The sequence below is a fragment of the Sturnira hondurensis genome, unplaced genomic scaffold (genome assembly GCF_014824575.4).
Source record: "Sturnira hondurensis isolate 20B ecotype Veracruz unplaced genomic scaffold, ASM1482457v3 Scaffold0004474, whole genome shotgun sequence".
NCBI lineage: Eukaryota > Metazoa > Chordata > Mammalia > Chiroptera > Phyllostomidae > Sturnira > Sturnira hondurensis.
Genome location: NW_028077105.1, coordinates 10159227 through 10174010, shown reverse-complemented (window position 1 = coordinate 10174010; position 14784 = coordinate 10159227). Strand labels below are relative to the sequence as shown.

The window sequence follows — 14784 nt, the reverse complement described above, 5'->3', positions numbered from 1 at the left end:
AAATTTACTCAATCAATAGTAAATTTTCAATAGCTATGAAACAAATGTCAGACTGTGTTATGACTGTTATTTAACAAATAAAGCATCCTGTTTGCATTGGAAAGACACTCTTAGCACTCTATTGTTGGCAGTGGAAAGAACACTGCCACACAGTATTCTTTATTGGCAAACACCGTATTGATTTATTGGCAAACACCGTATTGATTTATTGGCAAACACAAATGAATACAGTGATTCCTTCCTCCATTTCCCAATAAAAAGACTTCCACAACCTTCATCCCCAGCTTTGGCATGATGGCTCTGCTGTCTTCTTGGGCCTGCATTCTAATTGTCTGCTTTTCTCTTTCTTTAGGGGAAGCAGCCAATCTCTCAGATCTGTATCCCCCACTATGGGAGGAGAGTCCTGGTCAGTTCAGTGAGTACAGAGTGGAGAATGGAAAGTACATTATTAATCCCTGGATATATCCCGAGAGAATGGGGATGTATAAAATTTTACTGACCCAGACAGCCAGGTATTTTGAAAAATTTGGACCAGAAAATGAAAACAATATATTGTGGGGATTGCCTCTACAGCATGGCTGGCAATATAAATCAGGTAAGACTGACTCTTGTTTTCAATCTGATGGCCTACCGGTATAACCACATAGTAATTGAGAAGTGGGACTCTGTATTTGTCATTCCATGTTTTTGAAATTGACTGTTTTCTTTCCTCTCCCTCTCCTACATAACCATTATTTTTCTCCTTCTCCTCCATAAATCCTCCTTTAATGTGCTTCCTGTTTTGACTAGAAAGTGCAATGGGCATACAGTATAGCTGTCAAACACAAAAGACGTCACGTCTAATCTAGTGAGCATTTGAAAAATAATTATTGAACTTCTACTAGTCCAGAAGGTCCAGACCCATTCTAAGCCCTGAGGTGAACAAAACAGTCAAGGGGAGCTATATTAAAAACAGAAGGTGACATCAAATTAGTTCGAATTCCTTAGAGTTCTGATTATGATTACCTCTTTGTTGAGGGCATGTGGTGACACCTTGTACATAAGGATGTTTCTCTTCAAATGAAGTACATGCCAGGGGTCATTTAGAAGATAGTTTGTGCCAAAGATTCTGAATCTAACAAGTATTTTTGTTTTGGCGTACAGAAGAAGCTCATGAAAAGGAGTTGTACCTCTTTGCCTGGTGCATACTGATAACACCGCACATAAGGAAACTAGTTCAGTTCCTAATGGGGAAAAACAGAGGGAGATCAGTGTTTATCTGAGGTCTGAGCAGGGGTCACATGGGGGAGTGACTGCAGTTGGTGAGCAATCCATCTTGGTAAGGAGGTATCTTGAGACTCAAATCTATTCTTACGTATGTGGCTTCCCTTGGAGTCAGAAAGACCACAGTCCAGGAGAAATCGTGAACACAGTGTTCACTACGGGAGGCATGTTAGCCTCAGGGGCCTGCAGGCTTGTAGTAGCTGGAAACTGAATTGGCTGGAGTAATGCCTTTCTTACTCTTTCATTACATTCACACATTAAGATGAAGCTTGAATAAACTCACCTAGTGATAGGCTTATATGTGCCTAGCATTTTCTAAGAGCAGTGGGAGTGTCGGGGGTGGGGTGAAAGTAAATATTTCTGAGAGTTTCCCTGCCATCAGAAATCCTACTACATCATTGGAATGAAAAAGATAGAAAAATTAAACAGGTAATAATAAATAACAACTTTTGGACAACAGTTAAAAGTGCAGAATGGGAAAGAGTGTGCCGTGAGCTGGAGTAATCACAAAAAATGGATTTGAACTAAGACTTGAAATGCTGACAGAATTTTACTAGGGAAGTAGAAACAAATCTCCTAGGGTATAAAAGACTGACCAAAACCTGGCATTCAGGTCTGGATGCACACTGAATATTACTGCTTAATTGAGAAATAGGGAGGAGCGCACTTTCCATGAAAGGCTGAAGGCTGTGCCTCTCTGGCTGAGCTGAAATACCGAGGGTGTCTCACCAGGGTAGAGTGAAGGCGACCTGCGTGGAGTAGAGCACAGTGAAGCCTACAGTACAGGAGCAGAGCAAGCAGACCTTTGAAAGCCGAGATGCCTAGCCAGAGAGGGGCGGTGCCAAAGAAGGTCTCAGACCCAGAGCTGGTCTGCAGTACTGCCGTTTTCACAGCGGCTCGGTAACACTGTTGAGCTCTGTACACTGAATCACGTTTTCTTCTTCTCTGCATGCCCACAAAACACAACCACAACAAAACAGCCCTCCAAAAAACCATTGCCTAGGTCCACCATTAGAAATCCTAATCTAGTTTAATAATATGAGAAATTAAGCTAAAGGAAAAAGCCTGGAAACACCACTGCACATGTGTACGTGATTGTGTGTAGGGTATGTGTGTGTGTTAAAAAAGATCCAGGGGAAAGGAGGGAAGACAGAGAAAGGGAATGAAGGGAAGAATGTTGTCAGAAGGTCAACAATGGAAGATCAAATTAAAGCAACGTACTGTATTTCCTGATATGTAGGAATTAATGTTCTTGATATACTGTGTAAATTTAGCTTAGGGCTTGGTTTTTGAAGTTTTAAGAGTTAAAAAATTTTTAGGTTCTGAAGCAAATATGCTTTTACTAAAAAAATGTGCATAAAGCTCGTTGGGTATTTTGGTTTAGATGGATTAAAACAAGGTGCTGGTGTGGTTGGGTCGAGATCAGATCGTGCAGAGACGATCCAGCTCTGAAATGAAGAATCTGAATGAGTGTATGTTCACAATGACAGCTAGGAAGATTATTCAGAGAGAAAGGACAGGACACGGTTTCAGCTTGGAAACAGAGGGAAAAAAAAGGAAGAACTAAGGTTCTTGAAATGAAAGAGTACAAAATTGTATTCCTCTGAGAGAAAAAAAGATATTCAACCTGGCATGGGTATCAAGATCAGTGTACAATTTCAACCATGTTCAATAGAGGTGAAAACAAATCAAATAGGACATATGCTGAAGTGGGTGTCTAAAGCTGAAGAATATTTGTTACCAACATCAGGTTCATACTCGAAGGTGCTCTACATGGTGAACTCTTGGAGGAAGTAAGTGAGAATAAAAGGTGGTGAAGTGATGGAAAGAGGAGGCAGGAGAACCTTCAAAGAAATGGAAGAGGAGATATGGAGAAGGAGAGGTTTACAGACATCTTCAATTCTAATTTTGCAGTCTGAGGATTACTCAGTTAGGAAAATTCACACTTCTAACATTCATGTAGGCTAATAGCATTGACAATTCTTTAACAATCATTGCTTCGGGAAGGATTAGGTTAAGGAAAGCTGAGTAATAGAAAATAATAAAAAGAAAGAAGAGAACTGAAGCTGTAAATGGTAAAGAGATGAGGAGAACTCACACACACACAAAGAATGAAGACAGTGAAATTGTAGAGAAATGGAAGGAAAAGAGGGTGGGCGGGGAGGAGAAAGCCTAGAAACAAAAGGGGCAACATAATGGTCAGTAGAGTCCTGAAAGCAGCTGGGGAAGGAATGAGAAGGAGTCTTAGGTAGAAGCCAGAGAGAAGAAGTTAAAAAGAGTGGGGAGAATAAGCTGTAGAGTGGTAAGATAATAAAGTAAAACAGTAAAACAAAACATGACAAAAAACTATACTGGGAGCAACAGTTGAAAGGGGGGAAGAAAGTATGACAGGAAATTCGAAGATGCAAAGGATAAGCCTGGGAAAAATGGGACAAAATAAATCTGAAAAGTCAGAAGATAGAAGATATCAGTGGTCATCTGATGAGAAAAAGAATGACTACCCTCATTGAAAAGACACTTTTCATGGGTTTTCTCACTCAACACACAACCATATGATAAAGTTAATATCATTATCCCCATTCGATAACTAAGCTATTAGTGGGAAGTTCTTTATCAAAGGTGAACTGAGTAAATGACAGAGCGGGATTTGGTTTGCCTGTAGGCCTCTTTTAATCTATGTGCCTATACCTCCTTAATTTTGAGATGAAGAAGAGAAGTACAAGAGAGAATAATTACAAAATTAAATAATATTCAAGACAGATAATTCAAAAGTAGAAAATTGTGGTATTACTCAAGACAGGAAGAAATTTGGTTCTGAGCAGAGAAATGAAGGGCAAAGAGTGAGAAGATAAATACCAGTGGTCAGAAGATAAATGTTGGAATAGTCTGATGGTTGCCAGATGGGAGGGGCTTTGGGAGCTGGATGTAGTGGGTGAAGTGATTAAGAAATACAAATTAGCAGTGAAAAATAGTCACAGGGGCACAGCATAGGGAATGTAGCCCCTAAAGCTGTAATAACTATGTGTGACATCAGCTGGGTACTAGAGTTACGGGGAGGATAGCTTCCTAAGTTATATAAATGTCTAACCACTATGCTGTTCATCTGAAATTAATATAGTATTGAGCTCAACCGTAATTGAAACATAAAAATAATTTTTAAAATATTTGTGCATTCTTGCGAAAGAACACACCTAATTAAGTGACAATTAATACCGGTTCAAAATGTGCATAATAAATAATCTGTGCATCCCTCTCTCCTAGGTCGGTTAGCTGATCCCAGCCAAAGGACAGACTGTGGCTATGAGTCTGGAGATCGGCTGTGCATCTCTGTGGACAGCTGGTGGGCTGGTAGGTTCATTGACACAGAAGAGATAGTAGCCTTTCTCTCCAAAATGTGTTCAGCATTAAGTTCTAGGCACAGAGACAAAGCTATATTCCTTTGTTAAAAGGAATGTACTTCCTCACACACCTTGTGGCCTTTTTTGTCACATCCTAGGATTTAACAGCCACAATGGCAATGATGATTCCTTAGGACATATTCTGTTTTTCACAGAAGGACTGAAACAAGGAGCTGGAAAGGATGAAGGCCTCTGACAGACCGGTACTGGCAGTTAGGTAGGAGGTCCCACTAGTGACAGGGAGTCTGAGGGATGAGTGAAAATGAGAAATGAGGGAAAAAGAAAATAATACTTTTGCTCATTTTGCCAAGAGGAAGTGTGTTTAACTTTTAAACAGGTAAACACATATTAGTCTATCACAAGTTATTTTATCAATCAATAATCTAAGGCTTCAGTCAGATATTAAATACTAAAATAGTCATAAGGCATTTTCTAAGTCTTTGAATTTATTTTGTTATGAAAGTAATTTACACACAATTTCTTAGGATATTTCTCAATAATTAGGAACAAAATCACTTTAAAGTTCACTTTCTTGGAGTGACACATATCATATACATCTTTACATATTTTTCTAATATGACATTGATTGGTTATTCTCGTACATCAACATACAGTCATGGCCACATCTCTGGAGTCAAATTTCTTCTCCCCTCACAAAATCAATACATGGCTTTTATTTTATCTTTAAAAGATTACAAATAAGTGTCAGCTATCATCTGACATTTTGCAGTTGCTGTAGCTGGCCCTGAGTTCAACATTTACGTAATTGAAGTCCGTTTGCAGGGAGCCCCTGGTCCCCTTCACAATAACTGTGAGTCCCTTCAGAGAAATGTTGACATTTTTTTTAATGTCAGCAGCCTGATTGCCAAGAATGGTCTTCATCCTCCCACTAGATGTGGACAAAAGGGCTAGAATCCAGTTTCTTTATTCTCAGGTTGACTTGGTAGTTTGAGCTATCGGCCTGCTGCACTGGGGCGTCGGGCTGCATTCACAATGTATGCGTACGATAAAAACTGTTTGCATTACCAGTGGGGGTCAGTATAAGCTCTGAGCCAGCTATATTATGATGTCTTAATCTTCTGGAATAGGTAGTTTACATGTAGAGAGAAAAAAATTAATTCATTGTCAATTTAAATATCCAAAAATCTATTGTCAACACTTATCCAAAATTTTGACTTAAAGACTTAATGTAATGCAGGGACTTTGTGATATCATGGTGGCACATTGAACTTGGTTAAATAAAATATAAAATATCAGTGCTATAACTACATATAAATATTTTAGATAAAAAAGTCACTTGTTATGTTAAAATCTCAGTTAGAGGTATAATATTTTTCTGTGCACAAGTAGATACCTATCTTCCTTTTATACCTAGTGGTTTGAAAATGTGTATTACCAAATCCATTAAAATTACTTTTTTGTTTTAAAATATTATAATCAACTACTTTAACTTATATTCATTTAAGAGCATAGAGCTATGAATACAAGTATGTTACATTTATATATATAATCCTTATGAAGATTTAAAATTTTTTCTAGTGATTATTTTATATATTTCTGGCTTCGTGAGTTTTGCTCAATGGTTTACAGATTACTTGAAAATGCCCTTTATCACATTTGTTAGTGCTTGTGGTGATCATATATAATTTACTCTTACAGACATGAACTACTTCCTCTGTGCGGTGCCCTTCCTTGCGGCGGTTGATTCTGGCATAATGGGGATATCATCAGACCAAGTCACACTCTTGCCACCACCCAAGGATGAGATGAAGTTTTGTGTTAATGTTTCTGCTTGTCAGTCATCCATTTCTACAGCAATGAGAAAGTGGAATATCTTCTATAAGGTTTTTTTTATATTTGTAATTTATTCTTGTGGGAGGTGGTAAGATAATTTCTTTTTTTGCATAATGCTTTGGTTTAGGTTTTTGTGTAGGTTATGCATTATTTTCCTAAGTATAAAAATGTAAGTTTTTATGTAAGTTATATTAACATTGTTACTTTGCAGCAGGGCATTGCAAGTCATTAACATCCTCTGAACCAATGAGGCATTGATGCAAAATCTATCCACTCATCTCATAAACAAATTATATTTAAATGTGAGAGCACCCAGGTATCTCACTGAATGAAACTATGCTGGGTAATTGCAACTCCAGGTCAACCACAGGCTAACTCTTGAGTGAAATTTGATCATGGAGTTTGTTTGCAAATAGTCCATTGGCTTATTTAAACTGCATCAAGAAATGATCACACATAGGTAGAACTAACTGTTTGGGGCAATGAAAACCAACTATTCAATGACCAAGAAAAAAATACACTGGTTACACATAGACATGGACCAAGATCAATGCCGAAAATATAGATTTTCTAGCTCTATAGTTTTAGTTCATCAGTTTAGATAGGCTTAAATTAAATATTCTAAGAATTTTTCCCTTTCCTTAAACTTTAATTTTTGTGATAATTTCAACTGTGACAGCAGAGGAAAAAAGGTAAACAAAAAAGCCCTGACTGTTGGGAAAATATTTGCAGTTCATTTCCTATAGATGCTTTCAATATTAATACTAATAATAGATAATTACTATAGTCTATCCAGAGTGTTAGTCACTGATGACTTACACAAATTAACTTTTAGAAACAAAATTCTCCTATTAAGTAGAAAATTGCTAAATTACCCATTTGAACAGGATTAAATTGTAGGGAGAGAAATTGCTATATTTGCTCAAAAATGAATAAATTTTCCCACTTCACAATAGCATTTGCAGTCACCTTTTAGTAGCTTCGAGGACCTGCTGAAGTACTTATGGGATGCGCATACCCAATCCTTGCATGATGTTTCCGAACGATTTGATCACAGGTAAGAATAGATCCCAAATCATTTTATTTAATATGGCAAATATCTTGAAAGTTTATTTATGCTTTTTTATTCTTGTATGTGGCTGTCAGTCTTCCCATTAAATAATACATCTAATCATTGAGGTATTTATTGATGAGGTGTAAATATTTTAGTATGATCAGAATCAGAAAATGTTTTATGAAGGGGCACAAACTTGAGAAGAAAAATCTCTGTTCTCCATTTCAGTGTCTTTGGTTATATTTTGCTTGCTTGTTTGTTTTGTTGTTTAGGTTCCTGTTAGAGGTAAGAATAGAGAACAGGCTGAAAGGGACTAGAGGGGAGAGGGGAGGAAATTTCAGAGGAAAAGGGGAAGGATTCACAGGAACAAGTATAAAGGACACATGGACAAAAACTAACAGGGGTGGAAATGGGAGGGAGGTGGGGAGCACCAGGGGCGGGGGGCTGGGATGGGAGTAAAAGACAGAAAACTGTACTTGAACAATATTAAATTTAAAAAATCTCATACCAACCAATCAACAAATAAAACATACAACCAATTTCTTTATTTAAAAAGAGAGATTTTATTCACTATTTTCACCATAGACACACAATATAATAGATACATACTTGGGGGAAAAAGTCAACCAGCATCTGGGTTAGCACAGAAAATGGCCTGGAAAATTATCAAGTTGCTCCACATGTAAACCTGGTGGTATTATGTACCCAGATGTGAAGGTTTAAGAATAATTTGTGTTTAGATTATGAGGACACTGTATTACTCAGGGTTTCCCAGAGAAATAGACACAGTAGGAAAGAGAGAGAAAGAGTGACGATAAGAAATTAACTCCTAGTAACTCCTATAATTATGGAGGTTGGCAAGTCCATAATCTGCAAAGCCAATGTCCAACTTTAGTTCAAGGCTGGCAACTGCTATAGACCCAGGAAGAACCTGTGCCCCAGTTTGAAGGGCATCAGCTAAAGGAATTTTTCTTACTCAAAGTAAGATTAACATTTTTTTCTATTTCCACAGTTAACTTATTGAATGCTGCCCATTGACATTGTGGAGGGCAATCTGCTTTTCTCAGTCTACTGATTTAAATATAAATCTCTTCCAAAAACAGTCTCACAGAAACACCCAGATTAGCCACAGCTCATCCACAGCTGGCTATGCTGTGGCACAGCTACCATCACAGATACTATTTAGAGGTGGAGTCAACCCTAAAAGTGAGGTGTAGGGTAGAAATCTGGGTATGGTAAAAAAAAACCAAAAAACAAACAAGAACAACAACAAAAAAAATCAAGGACCATTCATATTGTATAAGTAATTTGGTAGATCTAGGCAGGAATGTTTGAGTACCTCATATTTCACTGGTTGTTGTTTCTCTCGTGGACTTCATCATCCAGGAAGGTAAATAATTAGCCTGATTAGCAGATTCACAAAACATTTCCTGCTCTACCTGTTACGACAGTTGGGACAACTTAGTTAACCCGGGCAACAGCGGGGTCTTCTCCCTTGGCTGTGCCAATGATATGACTTGTGGCTGCAGACATCTTAACTGCATTTAAGAACAAAGGCTTTCAATCGATTCATGTCACTTAACACTTCAAAAAAATAGTTCTGCCAAATAGAGTTCTTCTGATACCTTATGTCGTTGGGAGGTGAATTGTTTAAGGATTTTTAAGATGGAAGATTTCAAATGCTTGCTTATGTCCCTTTTGATTTGCCCTAAAATTTTCTTTGAGTGCTTTTAGACTATTGATTGTCTCCTTAAAAAATGTAAGAATGTAGAAGTTAACGTCTTGTGCTTTGGAGTCAGATTTGATTCCAGTAGTCTGGGGATCCCAACAGTGTTAAACTCAGTCTCACCATCTTTACATCTGTAATAGTAATTTTGCATACTACGCAGAGTAGTTTTGAGGATTCGTTGAGGAATCCATGCACCATGCTTATCATACCTCAGGCACACAGAGAAGCACTGAATACAAGTTATCTATTATCATCAAGCCAAGAAGTAGTAGAGGGGACTAGGAAAGAACTTAAAGAACTCTAAAGCCAGAACCCCAGGATTTAAATGTTGTCTCTGCACTTTATTAGGGGTGTAAAACTGTATTTCATCCAGTTTTTCTAACAAGAATATAGCACAACTGATGATCACACAACAGTGTGCCACACAACAGTACGCATTTATAGCTCACATGTCTGAGGTTAGTTGGACAGTTCTCCTGACATCTCCTGGGCTCACCTCATGTTGGTTACTTTTTGTTGGCTCCACAGGGCTGAGTGGGGAAGCTCAGCTCTGCTCCACTGTTCTCTTATCCTCCATAGGGCAGACTTAGCTCTTTTCTATAGTGTTGACAAAATGGCAAGAGAGAGAAAGCAAGTTGTGAAAACTTATTTCAAGCATGTGCTGTGTCAAGTTGGTTGATATCCTATTGGTCAATTCAAATCATATGGCTGAGCCAATGGTAGGGAATTACGCTGTTCTCCTTCCTCCCCACCTCCCACTGTAGCAGGGAAGGAGAAATGGAAAATTCCATACCAGAATACAGGAATACAGAGAGTGTTGAGAAATTGGGGCCTTATGTGTGATGCACAAATGCTAGGGCACTTCCTTAATCCCATGTGTTACTTTCTTTAAGTAAAACATATACTAGCATTTTTTATTTATATAAAACAACACTGGACTCTGTGTAGCCTATATAACTTAAATAAAACTCTGTGATTTTAGAGTATGAGATTGGCTTAGAGTATGCATATATATAATTAAAGTCAAAATTTTAAGTTATATTTTTATATTTTTATTTGATCACATCTCAACTGACATTAGATAAATTATTCAATTATATATTCAATTAAGCCACTTTAAAGACTTCTGGTGAATTACACTTCTGCTCATATGATCTCTGTGTCCCAAACTGGGGGTGCTCTCATGTCTTCCTTCACAGTTTGTTTAATTTGTTGCTCATAAGGCTTTGAGGCCATGGCTCAGAATCCTTGTGAATTCACATATCTTTTTGTTTTTATTTCATAGTCAGCTGTAATCTGACTAAAGATAGTTGACTGTGAATCTAGGCCACAGTTGTCTTTCATCAAGGGTTCACTGACCCCACTCTCCTACTTCTGGATGTTGGGGTCAGGCAGGAGCCCACAAGCATGGGAACCAAACAGCAAAATTTCACCTGTGGGTTATGTTATCGCCCCCTTAATGTTGGGAAATATAACGTAAGCATTTTCTATTTAATGAACCCAACATATGGGATATGGAAACAGAAGTTAGAATATATTTTAATGAGAAAAACAAACTTTAAATATATGAATGACACAGTACCATGGGAATATTGAAGAGGAGGAAAGCCAGCTCCTTCTCAGGTGTGCTGAAACACCATGAAGGACGTGACACCAAGGATGACACTTGAAAGAAAATGTAGCTGGTGGGCAAAGCAGAGAGTAGACAATGTTTCAAGAAGAATGAGTCTGTTATAAAAAACACTGCAAGTTATTCAGCATGTTTACACAGCTGATGGAGGCAGGAACTATGAATTACATAGTTATAAAATCATTTACCATACCATTATCCTTACCACTGCAATAATTTGTCTCCCAAATATGTGAGAGAGTTTGGTTTCCTAGAAGACTTCATCCATGTAGGAAAAGTCTATGTATTTAGAAAATTAGACAAGAAAAACACACACCTATTTCTCTAGGATGCTCAACATTTTAGGGGCCTCCTGACTTTAGGAAATCAATAGTTACAAAGAGTGCCTGAATCTAGCAAAAATGCTGTCTTGGAAACTTTGACTTTATTCTGTATATTTCTAAACAGTATAATTTATTAATAGTGTAACATCTGCTTATTATATAATATGAAGATATAAATCTTGTTAAAAGTGACAAAAATGCCAAATATTAACAACAACTGAGTGGTCCTTTCAAGTTAAAAATTTAACTAACTATCCTTGTTCTTTCAAAGATAGAAGCCATTACATTCGAGAACTAAGAATTACAGTCTTAGTTTGTTGACCAAGGAGAATGTTTTTCTAGAAAATACTAGGCTAAAATTCTGCGTGTGCTAGTTATAATTGTACATATATCCACTATTCTTTCAGGTTGGAATACTATTCTAAGCCAGAAGCAGATTTTGAAAGAACATGGTTTGTGGATGTGAAGTATATAGGTGCATTAAGGTTACCTACAACCTTGATCAGGATACATGAATTGCAGAAGGGTCTGCCCCCACGAATGCTTGTGAAAGGGGATAGAATCCCCTTCATCAGTGACTTTAGCCAACGTCAAAACATATTTCTGTTTGTTCTAAATCTTGTTGGAGATGTGAATAACTGGACAGGTAAGGACATTTTAAAAATAGGTTAAAGAAAATCAATACTACATTGAATTTTAAAGGAAGAAATAATGATGATCTCAGAGATATATGTGTGTATGTATGTATATATAGATGTTTACAATCATAACACATGCTTTCAAAGAAGGTCATGATTTCCCATGGGCATCTATTTTACACATTTTGATCCTTCCACTCATGGTCTGTCTTTTCTCATAAGTTCTTATTGACCCATGAAGCTACCAGACATCAAGTCTATTTTTTAATCTAAAATCTATATGTGTATATATAAGTATATATACATATCCATATATATATACTATATATATAGTATAGATATCTATATATCTCTATACTATATATATATCTATGCATATGACTATATGTAGCTATATAGTTGTTATATATAATATTCTATTTTTATTTACTTATATATGACTCTTAAATTTGGGAAAAAGAAAAGGAATCTCAGAATAAATCCTGCTACAGGTAATAAGGAAACTATCGAATTAATTTAGGTACACAGCCTCCTCCAGCTTTACTAGTCAGGAAAGACAGATTCTGCTCCATTTCCTCAACTGTAGGATTCTGTAGCAGAGTGACAGTAATCTGTCATTGTATGTTTGAATAACTACATTATCACAGATTTTCAGATATGCTCCTATGCAGTGGACCAATCTTAAAACATAATTAAAATATTAGTATTTTTAGATTACTAATATCTGAAAGATATAAAAATATGAAAGGTACAAAAGCACAGTAAATACAATTACATTAAGTGTATTATTTGAAATCTTATTTGCATTATTTCAAGTAACAAATATACCCACATATTTTACGGGCTTCATGCATTTGAATTTTCTTGCCTGGTAGTGGCCCACGTATTTTGCTGATAAAGAAATCGGGGCTTTGTAAGTTTAAGTAATTCCCAAGCTGGTGAATGATCCAGTAAATTTGCATCCTGGAAGTATTGACTTAAAGCCTATCTTTTTTCTCCCTATCAAATCACCCTGCACCTTGAAATCTGTACTGTAGGATAATTAAGAATATGGTGTTCCAGCACTTTGCTATTGTTAGGTGTGTCAAGGTAGAACTGATTCGGTGTTATCAAATCTAAAAATTTAAACTAACCTAACTAGTCTAGATAAAAAGAAGAAAAAAATAGCTATTCTTGGGTCTTAAGACAGTAGTAGATTAGCTCTAGCCAACTGAGAAACGTGAAAGAAATGCCCTCATCCACCAATCAGGTAAGATGTTACAACTACGTGGGGAAGAGTAAAGGATGTTCATGAGAATTAAAGGGAAATCAAGCATTATTCTCTCATTGCCAGAGTCCAGGGAGGAAAAATTGTAGACCTAGGACAAAGAGTTCTGGATATTTCTGAACTGCTACCTCTTGTATATTAATGACATAACTTGAAATATTTTTCGCTTCAAAAATTGTTTTTAAAACTCTTAGTTATTCTTTACTTAAAACACATTTTAATTGCTGTCTTTTTCCTGATGTATTTAAAAGTATGTTTAACCCATTTAAACTTTTAAAGTCTAAGTATATAAACATATGAAATGAAAATAAAAAATCTTCTTTACCTTCTCCTTTCAATCACATTGGAGCGATGGGTGCACCATGCAGTAGGCACACTGTGCTTTATTGCGCTGTACTCTTGAAACCTATATGGTTTTGGGAACCAATGTCATCCCAATAAGCTCAATAAAAAATTATGTTTGAATTATCATGTAACGAACATATAATATTTGTTTGCAAAATACATGGAATTTAAATTAAAATAAACATTTTAATAGTTGGATTTATGTTTACATGTAAAAATTTTATAACTTTTCCAGGTTCACTATCTTTGACAATATGGAACTATTTCATGAAGACACAAAATGCAAGAGAGAAAACTCTAGAGTTTATAGAAACGATTCTTGAAAAGTTTAATTCAACATCTCCGAAGTAATGAATGAGTTAACAGTAGACATTTTTAATTTGTTGGACACAGCAATTTCAAATTTTAACTTGATCATAAGCATATAATTTTCTTGTTTATGTTGTTTTAGATTTGTGCTCATTTGTTAGGATTTTGAACATGTATTCCTAACTATAAATTCAAATTTTGTTCTGATTATTTTACTCTATTAATAATTCTTGATTTATCAATTAATCAATATATAATTTTGAATATCTAAAGAAGTTTGTATTAAGCTACTATAAATCCTTGATAAAATAATAAACAGACATTAAACCTGCAATGGCTTTTTTGTTGTTATCTTATGTAATCTACTTTCATGACATTTAAGGCAATATCTTTCTGATTTACAATTCAAATCCAGAACATTTAAAAAAATACTGACTGTCAATTAAAATTTTGAAATTCACAAAACTGAACTAACAAGCAGAGTACCTAACTGATCTGTCTTTTCGTGTGGGTATGCATTTTCATTGCTCACACATTTATAGCAATTGTGCTATCTTTCTTCTCCTCGGTCCACACGCGATCATGAATGGTTAAGGGTGAAAGCAGCTCTCTTTCAAAAGACAAATGTACTGGTCAGAAGGGGGACTCCCAGAGCTGACATAGGAGGGTTTTCCAGAGCTTTATCCCAGGCTAATTCTACCCACTAACTTTTGGGGAAAATCATATACACTGGTTTGAATAATATGGGCACTGGAATAGGAAGGCGTGGTTTAAATCTCAGTTCTATTGTTTTCCACCAGAGTGAACTTGGCCAATTCTTCTAGTCCGCTCCATGCCACAGCTTAGTTATTGTTAAAATGAAGATTACACAATCCAGTTCCAGAATTACTTTGAGAAGCCAATAAAAACATACAAATCAAGTGACTAGGACTCTTGCCAATGAATCGTATGCATTTACAAAAATTAGCAGTTTTCACAGTAATTGTTCTCCGAGAAGGAAGACACCCATTGTAATGTTGGGGCAGTGAAAACAT

General features: G+C 36.3%; 1 protein-coding gene across 1 annotated transcript; it reads left to right on the top strand.

The window, feature by feature from the left end:
- Positions 1–274: 274 nt before the first annotated feature.
- On the top strand, positions 275–14084 carry CUNH6orf58 (chromosome unknown C6orf58 homolog). The gene is made up of 6 exons (XM_037045892.1): positions 275–595; positions 4525–4611; positions 6321–6505; positions 7412–7512; positions 11599–11837; positions 13677–14084. Exons 1-6 carry the CDS (start codon positions 292–294, stop codon positions 13790–13792), a joined length of 1032 nt encoding a protein of 343 aa, XP_036901787.1. The 5' UTR covers positions 275–291; the 3' UTR covers positions 13793–14084.
- Positions 14085–14784: the final 700 nt, after the last annotated feature.